General features: G+C 31.0%; 1 protein-coding gene across 1 annotated transcript; it reads left to right on the forward strand.

Moving 5' to 3' along the window:
- The first annotated feature begins 425 nt into the window (after positions 1–425).
- On the forward strand, positions 426–18030 carry LOC143252476 (ras-related protein Rab-18-like). Its single transcript, XM_076504661.1, has 7 exons — positions 426–686; positions 4871–4926; positions 6932–6993; positions 8259–8331; positions 10000–10118; positions 12887–13012; positions 16544–18030. Exons 1-7 carry the CDS (start codon positions 616–618, stop codon positions 16652–16654), a joined length of 618 nt encoding a protein of 205 aa, XP_076360776.1. The 5' UTR covers positions 426–615; the 3' UTR covers positions 16655–18030.
- The last annotated feature ends 1493 nt before the right edge of the window (positions 18031–19523 follow it).

The raw sequence follows: 19523 nt of genomic DNA on the forward strand, positions 1-19523 counted from the left end.
TGTTCCATGTGGCTTTGTTGATTCGTATTTTCATGGACTTTCTAAGTTTGTATGTCGTCCAGCAAATATTAGATTAAAACATTATAAATTTACCTTAAACAATATTTTTCATAATAATGAACGCTAACATATTTTTCGATTTTTCTGTACTTTTGATATATAATAAAGCAGTATTGAATTTGCACAAAAACACTGAAAATCCTCTTACAACGAAAAGTTTTGAGACAGCTTGACTGGGTAATGAAAAAACTTTATAATAAATGTACGACATTTCGATAAAATTTTGTTTTCCTTCTGATACAAAATCTTATAGAAACGTCATACATTTATAACAAAATTTTACATTACCTGGGCAAGCCATCTTAAAACATTTATTCCCTAAAAAGTGGGTTTCTTGTTCTCATGTCTCGTATCGCATTTTAACTTGTTTATTGGTGTGAATTATTTTATAGAATTTTGTCCTCAGATACGATTGTTAGTCTGTGCGTAGTATTAATAGAAATACAACATAAATCATTAAATGCTTCTGAAATAATACCAAACAAGGTTGTTGAAATTACAGTTTAATATCATTATTTAAAAAAACATCGTAATAACTTTTTATTTTCGTTTATTATGATGAACACTGATATATTAACGACACTGAAAATTCTCATAATTGGAGAAAGTGGCGTTGGCAAATCTAGGTAAGTCTAGGTCTAATCGTAAACGGTATAATTGGGTAAAAGGTAAAAGTAAAACTTCAACTTTAAAATTAAAATATGAATAATTACATACTACTATTAATTTCTGAGACCCATCAAGATTTTTTTTTTTTACAAATTATATAATGACTTCCAAAAAAAATCATGTATCTACTATATGTATTTAACTGTCATTTCCCCCAAATACTTCCCCATAACATTTACTCAAATGAACAGCAATTATTAAATCATCAGGTGGTTAATTTAAAATGTGTTTATGTTTAGTGATACATAACTTCATTATCTGATGATCTTTAACAAAGCCTTAACAATGTTTAAGCATGTGGAAATTTTAAAATGTTGAATTAGGATATCAGTGTAAGACTGAATTTTTGTTAAACTTGAACATGCACTTAACTATTAGGTTGAGGAATAATTCGTGAGCGTTTTTAAATAATTTCATTCAAGCATTACATGCAAGGCTATACAATACTTCAATGCATGAACACATTACACCCAAAACATTTATTATGATACTTTATTTCATGTAATACATAGGTATATAGTATGCATTGTTTTAAACGAAATTGCAAGAAATTAAATGCAAAAAGCAGATGGTGTCGAAAATGCTCAATTTTGTCCATTTGACATTCCATTTAATGAGCTGAAAATGAAAGCAAAAATTAAAGACATGAAAATCAAACACACCATCTATTAGAGCAAAAAATTATCTACCAAATGGCATGAAATATTTTGCAAAAGCGTTTTATTTATGAATATATTTTGTTAACTTGAAAAAATGCTAACAAATTATTCCTCAACCCAATATTGGGTCTAAACCTAATGAACAATTTGAAGTTGATTGTTTGATTCTTACTGTGCTTACTCTGTGCCCAGATGATAACGTTTAGTTGAACTAAGTTAGCAGTAACAATGGGCACAAGTATAAATGGTGAAAATCAGGTTTTGTATGTAGTACATTCTTCCAATTTCAAGGTGTCTACATATTTTGTATATGATGCTAGAGGTTGGAGTACATATTAAATTTGAAACTTAATTAGGTATCTCCTCAGGCTTCAGAAGAGGTTTACTAGAGTGGTGCTTGGGATGGTGGGGTCATCATACAAGGAGAGACTGAAATGTCTCAAATTATTTTCTCTTGGAGAAAAAAAAAAATGTTAGGGGTGTCTGATTGAAGTGTTTAAGATTGGAAGGGGAATATTTAACTGTGAGAATAGTAGGAGTAGGGGATGTAAATTTAAATTTTGGCAGGGTAGGAGTCATCTTTAGCTAAAACAGTTTTATTTTCCAACAGGATGGTTGGCCTTTGGAATAGGTTACCTTAAGGTGTTGTAGAGTATAAATTTAAGTTTAAGAAAAAGATTAGTAGGTATATTAATAATAAGGGCTATATTTAAGATATTTTTTAAAATATTTTTTGTTTAGAGGATGGAACAGCCAAAATGGACCAATAGGGTGTTTCAAAACATTACATTATGTTCTTCTCAACATTGAGATATTAGTCTTGTGATAACAGTTCACATTGTATTCTTTTTTAAATTCTCAGTAGTTTTATGTTTGGTAATTTGTGATGCATCTGATCTGCTGAGAAATGAAGAAATGCTTACATGATAAATGTGTGTGATTCATTATGTCATTACTTAAGGTATATATGTAGATATTAAAGGTAATGTTTCATGATGTGACTGTTATGATAAAAGTAAGTAAAATCAGACAATAAGGAATCAGTTAGTCCATCCAAGGCTATTTTTCACCCTTTTCTTTGTGTGTGCATGTGAAATAATTTGTTTCTTTCTTAAAATGGTGGCTTTCACTTCTATTAATGGCAGCTCATTACACAAGCCAATCATTGCATTATGAAGTAAAGCAATCTTAACTGGAGCTTATTCTGAAACAAGAATTTCAGAAAGTCTAAAGTTCTGAAAGATCCCAACAGAGCCCTGAATATTTTTTCATGGTCAAGTGACTTGATGGCTTATGGATGGAATACATTTCTCTGATTTCATTTCTTGTGGTCAAGTGACTCAGTGCCTTATGGATGGAATAAATTTCTCTGATTTTATTTCTCCTGATTAAGTGACTTGATGGCTTGTGGATGGAATAAAGGTCTGACTTCATTGTAACTTGGATGTGCTGTGTTGACGATTATCAGTGGTAGTGTGTTTTGACAGTAGTTCAGTTAGATGTGGTGTGTTTAGGATTGTCAATGGTTGTATATTGTGAGAGTAAAGCAGTTAGATGTGTGTTTTTTTTTTTAGGATTTCAATGAAGGTGTGTTTTGACAGTAGGTTAGACGTGGTTTGTTTAGGATTGTAAGTGGTAGTATATTTTGAAAGTAAGTCAGATTTTATTGTTTAGGGTTGTAAGTGGTAGTATGTTTTGAAAGTATATCAGTTAGATGTGGTTTGCTTAGGATTGTCAGTGTTTGTATGATTTCACAGCATGTCAGTTAGGTGTGATTTATTTATGATTGCCAGTGGTAGTATATTTTGACAGTCAGTCAGTTAGATGTGGTGTGTTTAGGATTTTCTTGTTGTTAGGTGATATTATGAAGAAGTTAAAGTTAGTATTGGTAAAGTACTTTTCTGAGAGTCAAATGATTGTTCTGTTCATGTATCAGTATAGTAAGTAGTCCATGTGTGGTTTTCATCTAATGATTGACTGATGTTTAGCATGTACAGAATAATCAGTGATGTCGAGAAAACCCATTTGTAGATAAAAATATATATGTAAAAATGGCTCGTTTGGGTTGAGAAAATTTTTTACATAGCAGAGAGAACAACTTTCGACCTTCGGCCATTGTTAGGTTCACAAAGAAAGAAAGAGGTAACTGACCGGAAGCTGACCACATTTTTGAAAGGGGTTGTGTAACTGAGTGTTGGAATGTAAAGGGCATGCTTTGATGTTTGAATATATAATTTTATATTATTTATTATTTTTAATATAGGTGTAAAGGTATTCCTTTGTATTGGTTTATTTTGGACTTGAGTTGTTGTATAAGTAAAGCTACTTTACTTTTGCATTTGTTTATGTTTGTTTCTTTGTTTAGTATTTGAGTGTTTTCTATGGTTATGTTGTGTTTATTTGATTTGCAGTGTTCGAAAACGTGTGAAGGTGACTTTTAGCGTTCTTTGAATCTGGTTTCCATTTTTCTACTTGTTTCTCCAATATAGAAGTTGTGGCAGTTATCACATTGTATTTTATAAATAATGTTGGTGTGGTGTTTGTGAGTATAGTTTTTACATAATATAGACCTCAGTTTTGTGCTTGGTTTTTGAATAAATTTGGTATTAACTGGAATGCCATATTTTGTTACTAGTTTTTGCCAAATGTTGGTTATTTTTCTGCTGACGTCAGGAATATATGGTATGCAGCAGTGTATAGTTTCATGATTTTTATGATTCGTGAGATACATTTACTTTTGTTGGTTGATTTTGCTTTCTGTCTAGGTGTATGCATATAATGTTTTCTACAGTTTGTGGAGGAAACTTATTGATGTTAATGAAGTATTGTTTTATTTTGTCTAATTCATTGTTAATTTTATCTGGTGAGCATAGCTTTATGGCTGTGTTTATTTGGTTTCTTAGTATGTTGAGTTTTTGTTTTGTTTCATGTGCTGAGTCCCAAGGAATGTATAATCCAGTATGGGTGATTTTTTGGTGGATTTCTGTTTTAAATTGTGTAACTATTCTTGTAATTCACTCCTCTATGTAAAAAATTTTCTCAACCCAAACAAGTCGTTTTACATATACATGTACAGAATAGTAGAAATTAAACCTACATTAACATGGGCTAACTGTTTGCTGTACAGTGCAAATAGAAAATTTCTACATCATCAAGAGTATGAATTTAATGACAATAAAGGTGAAACCCATGGAAAAACAAAAGGTAAATGTTAGATTTATTTGGTAATATACCAAAAGAGTTTAAACTCCAAATTAACAAGACAAAAACATTTCTACTTCAGTTATGAGTACATCATATTACTAACATTCAGAACAGTTTTATGTGAAATACTGTAACAGGTCGTCTATGAGACTGTTTTCTATTCATGATAATAACCTGAATGTTCATGTAACTTAACTTTTTTTAATTCATCCTTTGTCTTTTTTGTCAGTAAGTTGTACTCTTAAAAGTTGATGAGTGTAGTTTTATTTGCTTTTCAGTTTAATGCTTAGATTTACTGATGATGTGTTTGATCCAGGACTTTCAGCAACTATTGGTAAGTTGAGTTGGGTGGTTTATTCTTGGTTTAGTTTTGATACATAGAATTGTTTAATATGATGAATAATGAATAATTTATAGTTGGTTTAGTTTTGATACATAATACTGTTTAATATGATGTATAATAAATCATTTATTGTTGATTTAGTTTTGATACATTGTACTGTGTAATATGATGTATAATAAATCATTTATTGTTGATTTAGTTTTGATACATAGTACTGTGTAATATTATGTGTAATGAATTATTTATTGTTGAATCATTTATTGTTAGTCTAGTTTTGATACATTGTATTGTCTAATATGATGAATAATGAATTGTTTTGTTGAATGAGTGATTGCTTATCTGTGTTTAATGTGAGCTTTTATGAATTTCCCCTCTAAAAAGTTTACAAGTTTTTATAAGGGAACTAAATTTTACAATGTAGAGACCTATTCCTAACTTATAAAATAGACAGTTTAACAAATGTTAGAAATCTTTATAAGATACAGATGTATTGATTTTAAATACTTGTATTGTGTTTTATTGCTTTAGTGAAAAAAACTAGTGGATGAAATAGTTTGAAATTCTGTTGAACTTCTACATGTAAAATATCTACAGATGTAATTTGTGTAGGAATTTGCAGACTTGAAATTTTAAAACTGATTTCATTGTGATGCTTTTTGGAAAAAATTAAAAGTGCTCCCCTTTTGTAGCTTTTGATTATTCATATCTATGTTTTCTAATGCCCCTTTTTAAAACTTGCAAACATTCTCATTTTATAGAAAAAGGTTTTATTTCTTTCTTTCTTCCATAAAAGAACCTGTAGTTTCACTGTCTTTATGATCACTGACACACAATAAACTAATCTTTATATATATATATATATATATATACCAAGATTGTAATATTGTTAATCAAAAGGTCTTATTATGTAAACAAAGCCTAACATAGACACCTGGTGGGTAAAACTAAGTTGTATGTGCTCAAATACAAAAAATGTTTTAAATAAGCCTACTCCATTTTGCTCCACAAAAACTTTGCCCATCATAGTTCATGTGAAGTGTAGAATAACACGTCAACCCTTTTACAATAAATCATGAATGTAATTGTAGTGTAAGCTGTTCATAGGTACCGCTTCTTATCACCAAGTTGAGCATTTATCATTTTGTTCTGATCTCAGTATAGAGTTCCACTGAACTGGAAGCTTAACTGGTTTTTATGATTCAAGACAATGGAAAAGGAGCTGTCATAACATGTTCAGATCAGAATCCATGACTTCTCGAAGCTGAAATATAGACAGTTATGTTTCTCTGAGGCTGAGAAAGTCAGAAATACATGCTAAAATTATAAATATTTTCTTCCTTTGGGACTACAGGTGCCATATTAAGCTTGATAACAAATTCAGAAAATTCACATGCACTAATGATGTTGTTGGAATACACTGAAATCAACCCAAAATCCAAAATCAGTGATTCGTAAAATTTTTTATATAAAATTAAACAAATAAAATTTATTCATTAAAATAAGTTTTCCACTTATGTGGAAGAATGACCATCATTTATTTTCTACAGCTGGTTTATTTCAGTGGTGTAATTGTGTGTTCCAGTTGGATCATACCTCTTTAGAATTTATATTAAGTCATGATAATTCAGTGAATGGTACTTCATTCTCACTATACAAGTAAATAATATAATGTTAAACAAAATTATCATAGACCCAATCTTTGTTTTCTGCAGGTTTTTACATACAGTTTAATTAATTGTTGATTGTGTTAGTTTATTAATTTTTTTATGAGGGTTAATTATTTAGCAAATGAAGTCATCTCTCATCTAGCCAGTACTTAATTTGGAGTATGTTTTTGTAAACCATTTAATAATTAATATCCCGTTGTTTAAATAAAATGGTCACAACATGTAGAAAAACAAGTAAAATCTGATAAACATTTAGTCAGATGTTAAGTTGAAACACTTTAAAGACATTTTAATTTGAAAAATCAAATAAATGTTTGGATTAATTCCAGGAGTAGATTTCAAAGTGAAAGTGTTGACAGTTGATGGAAATAGAGCCAAGTTAGCAATATGGGTAAGTGTTTTACTTACAGTTCACATGTCGTATGTTTGAATTTTTGTATGTTTTCTTTCCTGATGCAACTCCATAAAGATGTATCATTAACAGCCAATTGTAGTGTACTTTTCTTGAGTAAGTGTTGTTTGTGTGTCTTACAACTGAATTACAGCTATAGTCATAAGCCTTTTAAACAAAATTTTTTACTTTTTCTTGTTCCTGCACAGAAAATGTTATTTCCCAATTGCTTATGCCTCAAGTAAATGAAAAAGACCTATTTTTATCTTCAAACTTTGCTTTTGTGACCATGGAGCTTATAATGAAAACATGATGGGAGATTTATATATGCAAAAATGGCTCGTTTGGGTTGAGAAAATATTTTACATAGAAGAGCGAACAATGTTTCGACCTTCTTCGGTCATCGTCGAAATGTTGTTCGCTCTTCTATGTAAAATATTTTCTCAACCAAAACGAGCCGTTTTTGCATATATATTTCTCTACAAGTGGGTTTTTTCGACATCACTGATGATGGGAGACTATATTTGGGGGCTGATATGTGAAAGTGATTTACATTACATTTGCAAATCTCAAAAAAACTACTCACTTCTAAACATTTTTGTTCATTTTTCTATAGCTTTAGTATAAATACATGTAAATCTTGATTCATGTTGTTTTATTCACACCTTATGTGAATGAAAATGTGCAAATTTCCCCATTTTAACATAGAAAATAGGTTAATTTCTAAATTTCATTATCCAGGTCACAATAGGAAAGTTTGAAGGAAATAATGGCCATTTTCTGTACTTTTGCAATATAAGCAGTTAAGAAATAACACACATTATCCAGGAACAAAATTTGTGTTACATAGTATAATGAATAAGAACTCTCTGTTCTTTGATTGTGTATCTTATAACTGAATTACAGCTACAGTTATAAGCCTTTTAAAATGATTAAATAATGAATAACAACTGTATTTGATTGTGCATCTTATAACTGAATTACAGTTACAATCATAAGTCTTTTAAAGTGATTAAATAATGAATAACAACTCGCTTTTGTTTAGAATTTGATCTCTCAAAGTAAGAATGTATCCCAAAACGATTTTCTTGCTGTTTTTCAAAACAGAAACGAAGAAAGAAAACTTTTAAACTATTAGATGCTTGGTTTATAGTAATACATCATTCAGCAATTGTGTTTGAAGGATTAGTGTTTAATAGATAGAACATGTTATAGCTATAGTATAGACAGTAACTCAACAGAATGTGTGTTTCTTTAAATACCAGGACACAGCTGGTTCAGAGAGGTTCAGAACACTGACTCCGAGCTACTATAGGGGTGCACAGGGTGCAATACTGGGTATGTATATTAATGCCAAACTACTGTATTAGCTCAAGGTAAAGTACTTGATAAATAATGTCCTGTTGTTTTTAATTGAAATAAACCTAATTATATTGCTAAAATAAATTGGTACTGTTTATTAAAATAAAATATTTACTCATTCAGACCTTATACTCATGTTGTGTTTCAGGTTATTACAGGTCATTCATGTTATGTTTCGGGTTATTACAGGTTACTCATGTTGTGTTTCAGGCTATTACAGGCTACTGATGTTGTATTTCAGGTTATTAAATAATTTAGTGAATTCTCCACAAGTTTAAGTTCAGTTAAGTACAAGTACTTTTTTCATAATCCAGTCATGTAAAGAATTACATGTACTTGTTCTTTCATCCCCTGATGTCAGTGGGTACATGTACTTGTTCTATAAACCCCTGATGTTGGTGGGCACATGTATTTGTTCTGTAACCTCCTGATGTCAGTGGTTACATTGATTTGCTACAAAAACCATCCAATGTGAAGGGTTACTTGTACTTGCTACACAATCCTGTGATATCAAGGGGATGCACCCATTTCAAATCCTCTTAATCCAAGAATTATTTATTTCCCTTATGGATCATTCCATGCTGACTCACCTAGGGATTCCCAGTTCATGTCATAGATTTCCTTGAAAAGATTCAAGCAAAGAATTTATTTTAATTTATTCAGTGATGCAGTTCAGCCTTAGGATTTTGCATGGCTTAATGAATCAAAACGAAGTTTTTGCTTGGAATTTTTTCAAGAAAATCTATGACATGAACTGGGAAAAGTCTTTTTTTCTGGGTGAGTTGATGTGGGATGACCCTTATTTTTCTGATGAATTTATTCATCAAGGAGTTCTATAAACTTCATATGATGGGATTACAGACATCTATTAATATATTTAACTCGCAAAATTTACCAACCAAGTCACCATGATCGTTGTGGCCTCTAATGTGGTAAGCTACTCCACAGAAAATATTTCATCTTAAATATGGTGACAATAGATAGAAGTCTGTTGTTTTAAATATTTTTTTTTAATTGTGTTTTCTTTTAATTCATTGAAAATATGTTGGAAAATAATTTCACATTTACCTGTTCACTTTTCTAAAAATGGTTTTCAGGAATGACAGAAGAAAGATACATATACTCCAGAGCAAGATTTAAAGTATCACAACTTAGCAGAAATTGGTAATTTATAAGCATATGTTGAACTCTGGTCTCAAGGTATATTGGAACAGAGAAGAATTAGGTTGAAAAATTGAGATAGCAAGAATAGGTGCAAAAATGTTTCTTAACATACTTAGATAAAAAATGGCCAGCTTTGTGATTTTCACTTAGGTCAACACTTTACATTGATGTATCATGCAACTAGTTGGAAAGAATAATGTTGAAAACAAATAGAATATTTGTAGTTTTACTTTACCAAACTCAAGTTGTCTCATTTAATGTTGTTAAAGATGCTAATCATATAGAGAAAATACAGGACTAATTTCCATGAAAAAAGGCTACATTAAGTTCTGTGGGTAAATATTTTATTAGTAGTTTTAATTAAAAGCAAAATGATTCTATTCAGATAAAACCTGAAACTTCATTGATCATTAGTTCTTGGTTAATGTTTCATAAATTACATATAAAGTTTACAGGCTTAATAAGTTTGTTTGTTTGTAGTTTATGATGTCACCAACAGAATAAGTTTTCAGAAGCTGGACCTGTGGTTGAATGAACTTGAGACTTACTCCACCAGGAATAACATAGTCAAGATGTTGGTAGGGAACAAGATTGATAAGGTACACACATAAGTAGCATTTATCGTTAGGGACCAACAAATGTCATACAATACTAGTTTCACACCTTCTCTAGAGGTCCTTCATCTCGAACCTTATCAAAAAGTGCAGATCAGGTTTTGGTAATTTTTGCTGTAAATGATTTTACTTCTTGCTAGTAGCAGGAAATAAATTAGATTAGCTATCACACCTGGATGGGCACATTCTGCCTTGAGGGCAAAATTTCACCAATAGATTAAACATAGTTATAGGAAGTGGGCTTGTAGCCTTTTTTTTTACATATTAAAAGAAAAAATATTTTGTGCAGAAAAAAATTGTTTTTGTGGTGATTTCAGCATGTTTTAAATGAAAATTTTATTGTTTTTATTGATTTTCTGAACTTTTTTTAGCATAATATGACAGTCATGGTCCAGTAGAAAAAAATCAAAATTTTTTGAAAGTAAATAGAATCAATCTGAATCATTAACTTGAATACAAGTGTAGTTTTATTGATTGCTACTTAACTTTGGCTGTCATGGTGTGACATAATTGGTTATTTTTCTGCTTCAAAAGGCCTTAGGTTAATAACCTAAACATGTAACAAAAGCTAATTTTCTGTTATTTTCAAGTGTATAAGACTGTGTGCTTTACATGTCAGAACAATATCATAAAATCATAGTTTAGTAATGAGTTGCAACAATGTGATAAAAGTATAGCTTTGTGTTGAGTTGCAACAATGTGATAAAAGTATAGCTTTGTGTTGAGTTGCAACAATGTGATAAAAGTATAGCTTGGTGTTGAGTTGCAACAGTGTGATAAAAGTATAGCTTGGTGTTGAGTTGCAACAGTGTGATAAAAGTATAGCTTGGTGTTGAGTTGCAACAGTGTGATAAAAGTATAGCTTTGTGTTGAGTTGCAACAATGTGATAAAGTATAGCTTTGCTTTGAGTTGCAACAATGTGATAAAAGTATAGCTTTGTGTTGAGTTGCAACAATGTGATAAAAGTATAGCTTTGTGTTGAGTTGCAACAATGTGATAAAAGTATAGCTTTGTGTTGAGTTGCAACAGTGTGATAAAAGTATAGCTTTGTGTTGAGTTGCAACAGTGTGATAAAAGTATAGCTTGGTGTTGAGTTGCAACAGTGTGATAAAAGTATAGCTTTGTGTTGAGTTGCAACAGTGTGATAAAAGTATAGCTTTGTGTTGAGTTGCAACAATGTGATAAAAGTATAGCTTTGTGTTGAGTTGCAACAGTGTGATAAAAGTATAGCTTGGTGTTGAGTTGCAACAGTGTGATAAAAGTATAGCTTGGTGTTGAGTTGCAACAGTGTGATAAAAGTATAGCTTTGTGTTGAGTTGCAACAGTGTGATAAAAGTATAGCTTTGTGTTGAGTTGGAACAGTGTGATAAAAGTATAGCTTGGTGTTGAGTTGCAACAGTGTGATAAAGTATATAGCTTGGTGTTGAGTTGCAACAGTGTGATAAAAGTATAGCTTGGTGTTGAGTTGCAACAGTGTGATAAAAGTATAGCTTGGTGTTGAGTTGCAACAGTGTGATAAAAGTATAGCTTGGTGTTGAGTTGCAACAGTGTGATAAAAGTATAGCTTGGTGTTGAGTTGCAACAGTGTGATAAAAGTATAGCTTGGTGTTGACTTGCAACAGTGTGATAAAAGTATAGCTTGGTGTTGACTTGCAACAGTGTGATAAAAGTATAGCTTGGTGTTGAGTTGCAACAGTGTGATAAAAGTATAGCTTGGTGTTGACTTGCAACAGTGTGATAAAAGTATAGCTTGGTGTTGACTTGCAACAGTGTGATAAAAGTATAGCTTGGTGTTGACTTGCAACAGTGTGATAAAAGTATAGCTTTGTGTTGACTTGCAACAGTGTGATAAAAGTATAGCTTTGTGTTGACTTGCAACAGTGTGATAAAAGTATAGCTTGGTGTTGACTTGCAACAGTGTGATAAAAGTATAGCTTGGTGTTGACTTGCAACAGTGTGATAAAAGTATAGCTTGGTGTTGACTTGCAACAGTGTGATAAAAGTATAGCTTGGTGTTGACTTGCAACAGTGTGATAAAAGTATAGCTTGGTGTTGACTTGCAACAGTGTGATAAAAGTATAGCTTGGTGTTGACTTGCAACAGTGTGATAAAAGTATAGCTTGGTGTTGAGTTGCAACAGTGTGATAAAAGTATAGCTTGGTGTTGAGTTGCAACAGTGTGATAAAAGTATAGCTTGGTGTTGAGTTGCAACAGTGTGATAAAAGTATAGCTTTGTGTTGAGTTGCAACAGTGTGATAAAAGTATAGCTTTGTGTTGAGTTGCAACAGTGTGATAAAAGTATAGCTTTGTGATGTGTTGGAACAGTGTGATAAAAGTATAGCTTGGTGATGTGTTGGAACAGTGTGATAAAAGTATAGCTTGGTGATGTGTTGGAACAGTGTGATAAAAGTATAGCTTTGTGTTGAGTTGGAACAGTGTGATAAAAGTATAGCTTGGTGTTGAGTTGCAACAGTGTGATAAAAGTATAGCTTGGTGTTGAGTTGCAACAGTGTGATAAAAGTATAGCTTGGTGTTGAGTTGGAACAGTGTGATAAAAGTATAGCTTGGTGATGTGTTACTATGAGAAAGATGTTCTTCTATAATTTGTGTTTGTAGATCACGTTAAGTGGTCTGTAACTTAACCAAGGAATTTGTACATACTTTTCAGCAAGTCAGTTTATTGTTCTACAAACCAGTAACTAAGTATTCTATTTGCTTGTAAGTTTATCTTACATTTTTAATTCTTGCAAAGGAGACTAGAGTGGTCACCAGAGAAGAGGGAGTCAAATATGCAAGAAAACATTCCATGTTATTTATTGAGGCTAGTGCTAAAACTCGAGATGGAGTTCAGTGTGCCTTTGAAGAACTAGTTGAAAAAGTATGAATTTTTTAATTTTATTTTTATCTTTAAGACATTATAGAAATAACAACACTGATGATAGTACAAATTATGTGAACATTTTTTTTGTTTCAGCCCACAATACTTTTTTTCAGTAAGACTTTACATATTATGTTATTTTCTATACCCTAACTATGTGGGTTTGTCAATTGACAAACCTTGTAACCATCATTATATAGGAGTGAATATAATTTTTTTTTTTTTTAAATCGTGCTAGAATGTATAGATATTATAACATGAAAATACAGAGTTTTAGTCTAAGTAGCTTAAGTCTCATAACATTATATATTTATTATTTTTTATTACATAAATCTTCCAGCAGTGCCTGGCTAACATTACATAACATTAAGCACTGAAAAACAAAATGCCTCTAACATAAATTAAAAAAAATAAAACTTATAAACAGTACTTACTATTAAAAGAAGTTAACTTCCTTGTGGGTCAGTTCTTAATGTGACGATTATTCATTTAACTTTTTTTTGTTAAATATATGGTTTTCAAGACTGTTTCATATCCAATAGTATGAAACTGACTTTTAGTTTTTACAAAGTGACTCTGTCTTGACTATTTAAGTTGACTAGTAGTTTATAATACATTCACATTGCAATTATATTACATTATATATGTATATAGATTATTGCTTTTTAGAAATAAATTATTAAACCTATTTTTCATAAAATATAGAATAATAAATTAAGAAATAAAGTAAACAATTATCTCTTTTAGCTATGACCTTTGAACTTGGTTGCTGCTGGAAATAAATTGCTGAGCTTTTAAAACTTCACACATGGAGGATATGAAACAAAATTTTTTTTTAGATTTTATTTGTACAGTTGAATAACATAAAAACATAAATAACTATATCGATACCACAGAATTCCATTATAATTTATTAAATCTTAGTAACTAAGCTGTATTTAGGTCTTAAAAGTATGAAACTTTGAGTAGACTAAAGACATAACTTATTTTCTTGAAATCGTGGTTTGATAGAATGTTGTAACCTTTTCATAGATTAAAATGGCTGAGAAAACCACTAGGGGACATTCTAAGCTGTCGAATGGTTATTCACATATATACTGTAGTAAGTGTTTATGAGGAACAGTTTTAAACAATTCAAAGAGGTGAATAGGGCTACTGTGTTTGATTCAGTACATTAGCCATGTCTCAGCTAAATAAAAAGATATGTGGTTCTTATTTTATATACTAGCTTGTCAGTATTAGTAATTTGAGTTTGTATTTTGTAAGAAATTAGACTTAATATTTTGTCATCACAAACATCTATTTTTAACCAGTGCTGCATTTAACATTCTACATTTAGGTCTGCTTGTTTAATAGTTACTTTTAAAGTAAGAAATTAACTCCTATATAATGTTAAAGTTTGAATTGTAGTCTACAATTTGATTTCAAATGTATTAACATAAATTCATAAAATAATAGTTTAATAAAATTTTGAATGCAAGTCAATAAACAAGGCAAAATGGCTTTTGATTGTGACCCGTGATGAAAGGGTTAAACAGAGCGGTGTGTTATAATGTGTTTGTGTATTGTGAAACTGTTGTAGTATTATAGTATTATTTTATTGTTTGGTAAACTGTACTATTAATGTGACCTTGTTCCTTCCTCACCAGAAAAGTGTATAGTCTGTCAGTGATTGTAAATCAAATAGTATAACTAGTAGATCACCCATGAAGATGATGTTGAGTGAAATATATAACCTTGTTTTTTCCATTATGCTATATAATCAACTAATTTATTGAACCTGCTGCTGATAACTGGTCTAAGGGTTGTACAAATATGACTGGTCAGGTTACACAATTCAAACTGTCACCCTTCCTTCATTCATGATAAACTATTAATGTTGTAAAAAATGTTTTGAACACCAGTAGGTTAATGGTAAGTTTATGAACTTACAACACTTAACTCTGGAGTTTAATTATCCATGGTGAACAGAGTGCAGATAGCTCATTGTGTAGATTTGCAATGAAAAACACACTAACTTGAACACTGTGATCCCAAAAACTATGCCAATATTAATGGGAAACGTTTTCTTGATCCTTGAGAAAAGAACAAGATATAAGAATCATTAGGACTAACTTAAAACAATGAAAAATTATGGAAATCATAGTTCTAGTTAAGAATGTGTATATTTTATGGCACAAGAACAATTGCTGGATTAAGAAGTAGGAAATAAGTTATATTTCAACCATTGCCATTAAATAATTTTTGCCATATCTTCTATGATTGGAATAACAAGGTTCACTAAAGTTTGTAGCTGAGGTTGTTAGACTTAAATGCTTAATATACTTACAATATTGAAAAGATGTTAAGATAAGAAATTAAAAATAATTAAAATGACTTTCTGTCTAAATAATCAAGAAAGAGATTTGGATGAAAAATAATCCAGGTGTGAGTATTTTATGTTCAGTTCCATGGAACAGGAATAGTGCTACAATAGATATAAAGTGGAATTAATATTGAACTTTATTTATTGTTTATTTGAGTTAAACAGATTCTTAAGCTCTATTAACAGATTCTTGTTTGGAATAATGGTTGTGAATCATCTAAAATAGTTTTTATAATAAAGTTACTGTATTGTTAACATATCATATTGAAAACTAATGCTTTTATTAGTATAAAATTAATCTTCTTCATTTCTTTTAAGTTCTTGCTGTTGTTTTGGCTATCAAAAAATAATGTATGAAACATTAGTGTTCTCAACAGTCTAAGTTTGCCAGTCTGTTAATTATTGTAAGTCCTAATTTTGTAATGTGTTGCTTAATGCAACCATTCTACTTTCATTTGGCTGTGTCTCAAAAGAGAAATGATTTGAATAAGTTTATAAATATAAAACTAATTTTATAATATTTTGTGCATTATATCCTCGGGTTGTGAAATGTTGAATATTTCAGAGATTAATAACTTTTCAGTTTAAGGAGTATTTGCTGTACCAGTCATTAAAGTAGGAAGTGTGTCAGTTGGAAATGTGTGGTACTTCAGTCTTTAATAATTATTAACCCTACCTTGCACTAGCTTCTAACACAGTTAGGCTTAACTTTGTACAGTTATGAAGCAGTGTAATTGCTCAGAGTTCAAAGCCTCTTTAATTTTCTACTATTTTATTAAAACATGTTTTAAAATGCATGTAACAACACTACTATACTTTTTTCATTTATCTTAATACAGCAAGTTAAGATTCTTTAAACTAGCAACTCTAACAAACCTCAACATGACTGAGTTGATCAGGATTGTTAACCATTTTAAATACAAAAATGGTAGTTTCTGGCAATGTAAAAACCCACAGAATTTACATTTATTGAGCCTAATGGGCTGATGTTTTAGGTCTTTTATAAACCTGTATGTTAGTGAAACAATATTAGGCCTAATAAGCAACTGCACTGATTTGTGTATCACTCAGTATTATTAATATCAGGTAGTCAGGACATTAGTAATAGATGTTTGTTGTTAGTATTGTCTCAGCAGTAAATAACTGGATTTCCTGTGAAACTACAGATAATTCAGACTCCAGGACTGTGGGAGACAGATAAAGCATCACACTTAAAGCTAAGTGATAGTGCATTACCACATCAAGGTGGACAATGTGGAGGTTACTGTACCATATAAGAACTACGTGAACTGTGTAATTATGCTGTTGAAGCTGAGACATTGAAGTAAGACTTCACCATGAAGCAGGCAACATGTGTGAAAACCAGAACTTAAGGGATCAGTCAGTTTCCATAGTAATGATAACCAGTTTTTCATCTATTTTATGATCCAAAACTATGCATCAAGACAAGTCTTTGGGAAGCTAGAGTATGGCAAAATATTGTGGTGAAGTAAAAAAAATCAAGTTAATGTGTGAAAAGTATATTTTAAAGTCCTAACAAATTTTATTTTATAAATATTTCCTGCTTTTTCAATAAACTTATTTTATGAGAAAATCTTTGATTTATGTTTACTTTGAAATTCAGTTGTTTTTGTTCACAAATATGTTTATATTAGCCCAATTAATCAGTAAGTTTTGAGTTTGTAGTATTGCTGCTCTTTACTTTATAAATGTGTAAATATATTTGTTCTGAGCTGATACACTTCATGAAATTTAAATTCCAAAATAAAATGCAAAATAAGATGAATCATGCTCAGTTTAATCTTATTATCAGGCATGCCAATGACATTTATGAAAAAAAGAGGAAAAGGTATATAGCCTGGCGCCAGAGGCGCCACAGCGCGGAGCAGCCGCGCCTGCCTAGGGGGTCTGGGGGAACTCTCTCCTTCTCTGAATGGGCAGCTCTCTGTGCCTCTGCGGCTTTCTGGACTTTTTCTTTAGCCAAGGTGGCTGGGCCAGATTTCACAGAACCATAGGCCTCAAGCCTTTCTGCCCTTTTCTTCTGATTCTCCCTCAGCTTTGAGGTATACTTTGAAGCTGCTGATCTAATGTCCTTACACATTCTCTTGTCTACAGGATCAAAATGAACATCTTTCCTTTTAAACATTTCAATCGCTGTTGTTTCTTTGGAGCGTAGAGAATATTTTATCGTCTGGTATGCACACGATACCAGACCACGAGACCTGCAACGAGACTGCCTCCAAGATGGCGGTCAGATTTTTTTTTTTTTCTGCAATAAACATTGAAAAAATACGATTTCTCCTCAAAAACCACCTACCTGGCCCCCAAATCGCTCATATTTTCTCCTCGAATTTACACGAATCTCGTGGGTGATCGTTGGCCGTTTGAAATCCGCGTTTCAGCGGAAAAATGGCACGCATGTAATATGCAGATATGCACAGAAGAGCATAATTTTTTTATTGTAATTCAATTAGTACTTGATGTGAAATCTCAACAAAATGTGTTTTATACTTGAAGTTAGAACTGTTAGGATGCAATATGTCCCAGTTTTAACTTAAGATGCAGTATGTAAGAACAGTATATGACTGTTATAATGTATATTTATATTCAAAAGAAATAATAAATATTATATGCATAATAATTTTAATACAAATTTATTTGCAAGTTACATTTTTGGCTCCATTGGCAAATCATAAAACATTTAAGAAAAAAAAATCTTTGATATGATTTTTATGAAGTTCAGCAATTATTGTTTAACTAAAACATGGAAAATTGTCTCTGTTAAATTATTATGATTTCAGCTGGAACCTTGTAGTGGTAACTTACTTTAAAAAGGATTTTGCAAGAAGACACAAGCAGAAACTTGTGCTGAAACGATATTTTCCAGCTTTCCAAGTGTAAAAAATACATAACTGATGATTGGATTCTCATATTCGTATGATTTACAGCAACACACAGTTGGTATTTTGAAAGACCTACTATTAAATACTAGACTGTGATGATACATATCAATTTATTCAGAAAAGCTACCTAGAGGGAGCTTCATCACTTAAAAACTGAAGTAGAGAAGTGATTGAAAGAACGAATATTTAAATGTAATAACCTGATAAGACTAGCATTTCCATTAACAAGGCCACTTCAGTTTTATTTAATAAAAATAGATAAAAGAATTAATATCAACTAATGGAGTAGTTAGTTTAACATTTGTTGAGTATTTTTCCTTGGTGAACGCTTAAACTATTGTGTTGATTTCTACTTGCTTAGTGAATACAGAATAACTAAACTTGTAGCATCAGGGTATAGGGGAATTGGTAGTTTTCTGTCACTCATCAGAACATTACTGTCACTGTTGATTAGCACGGCAAATTTAAAATGTGTTTTTAAGTTTAACAATATTTCCATAGCTTCATAACTAAATAACTTGCTGTGATTTAACTGTCTAATTATATAGAGGTTTATTCTTTTATGTATTAGACTAATTCTGCTAGGTTGTAACGTTTATTTTAATTCTTGACAAACTTAGTGAGATCTGGTTGTTCCTAAAACAAGTATATTGTTCTATTTATAAACTTCCGTTCAAGTATGAGAATGAAGAAAAATCTCATTGTTATTTAGTAATGCTTAGGGCTGATGTTGAAATATGATTTTCTGTTTTTGAGAAACAGTAAAATTGTTTTAAGAATCTAGTATTTATTCAGTGGCTTGTGCTTTCATGAGTTGAAAAGGAGAAATTTGATTGGAATGTTTGGATATTGCAGTATTACGACAAGTGCAATAAGACTATAATTATTTATGATAAGATTATTCAGGAGTTTATCAATACACAAGCAGTGAATATATCTGTTCTGTGGTTATTGTACCATTCTGATTAGTGAATGTCATGGTAAATGAACATATTTATTCTGTGGTTATTGTACCATTCTGATTAGTGAATATCATGGTAAGTGAACATATTTATTCTGTGGTTGTTTTTTGAACTGTTCTGATTAGGAAATATTATGACAGGTAGGCTAGTAAGGCCAGCTGTTGGAGTTTTGAGTATGACTACCAGTCACAAGTATAGTTTGTCGTGTTGTCCTCATGATTCTACAAGTATAGTTTGTCATGTCCTCATGATTCTACAAGTATAGTTTGTCATGTTGTCCT

This window comes from Tachypleus tridentatus, chromosome 6, assembly GCF_004210375.1.
Source record: "Tachypleus tridentatus isolate NWPU-2018 chromosome 6, ASM421037v1, whole genome shotgun sequence".
In the NCBI taxonomy this organism is placed as follows: domain Eukaryota; kingdom Metazoa; phylum Arthropoda; class Merostomata; order Xiphosura; family Limulidae; genus Tachypleus; species Tachypleus tridentatus.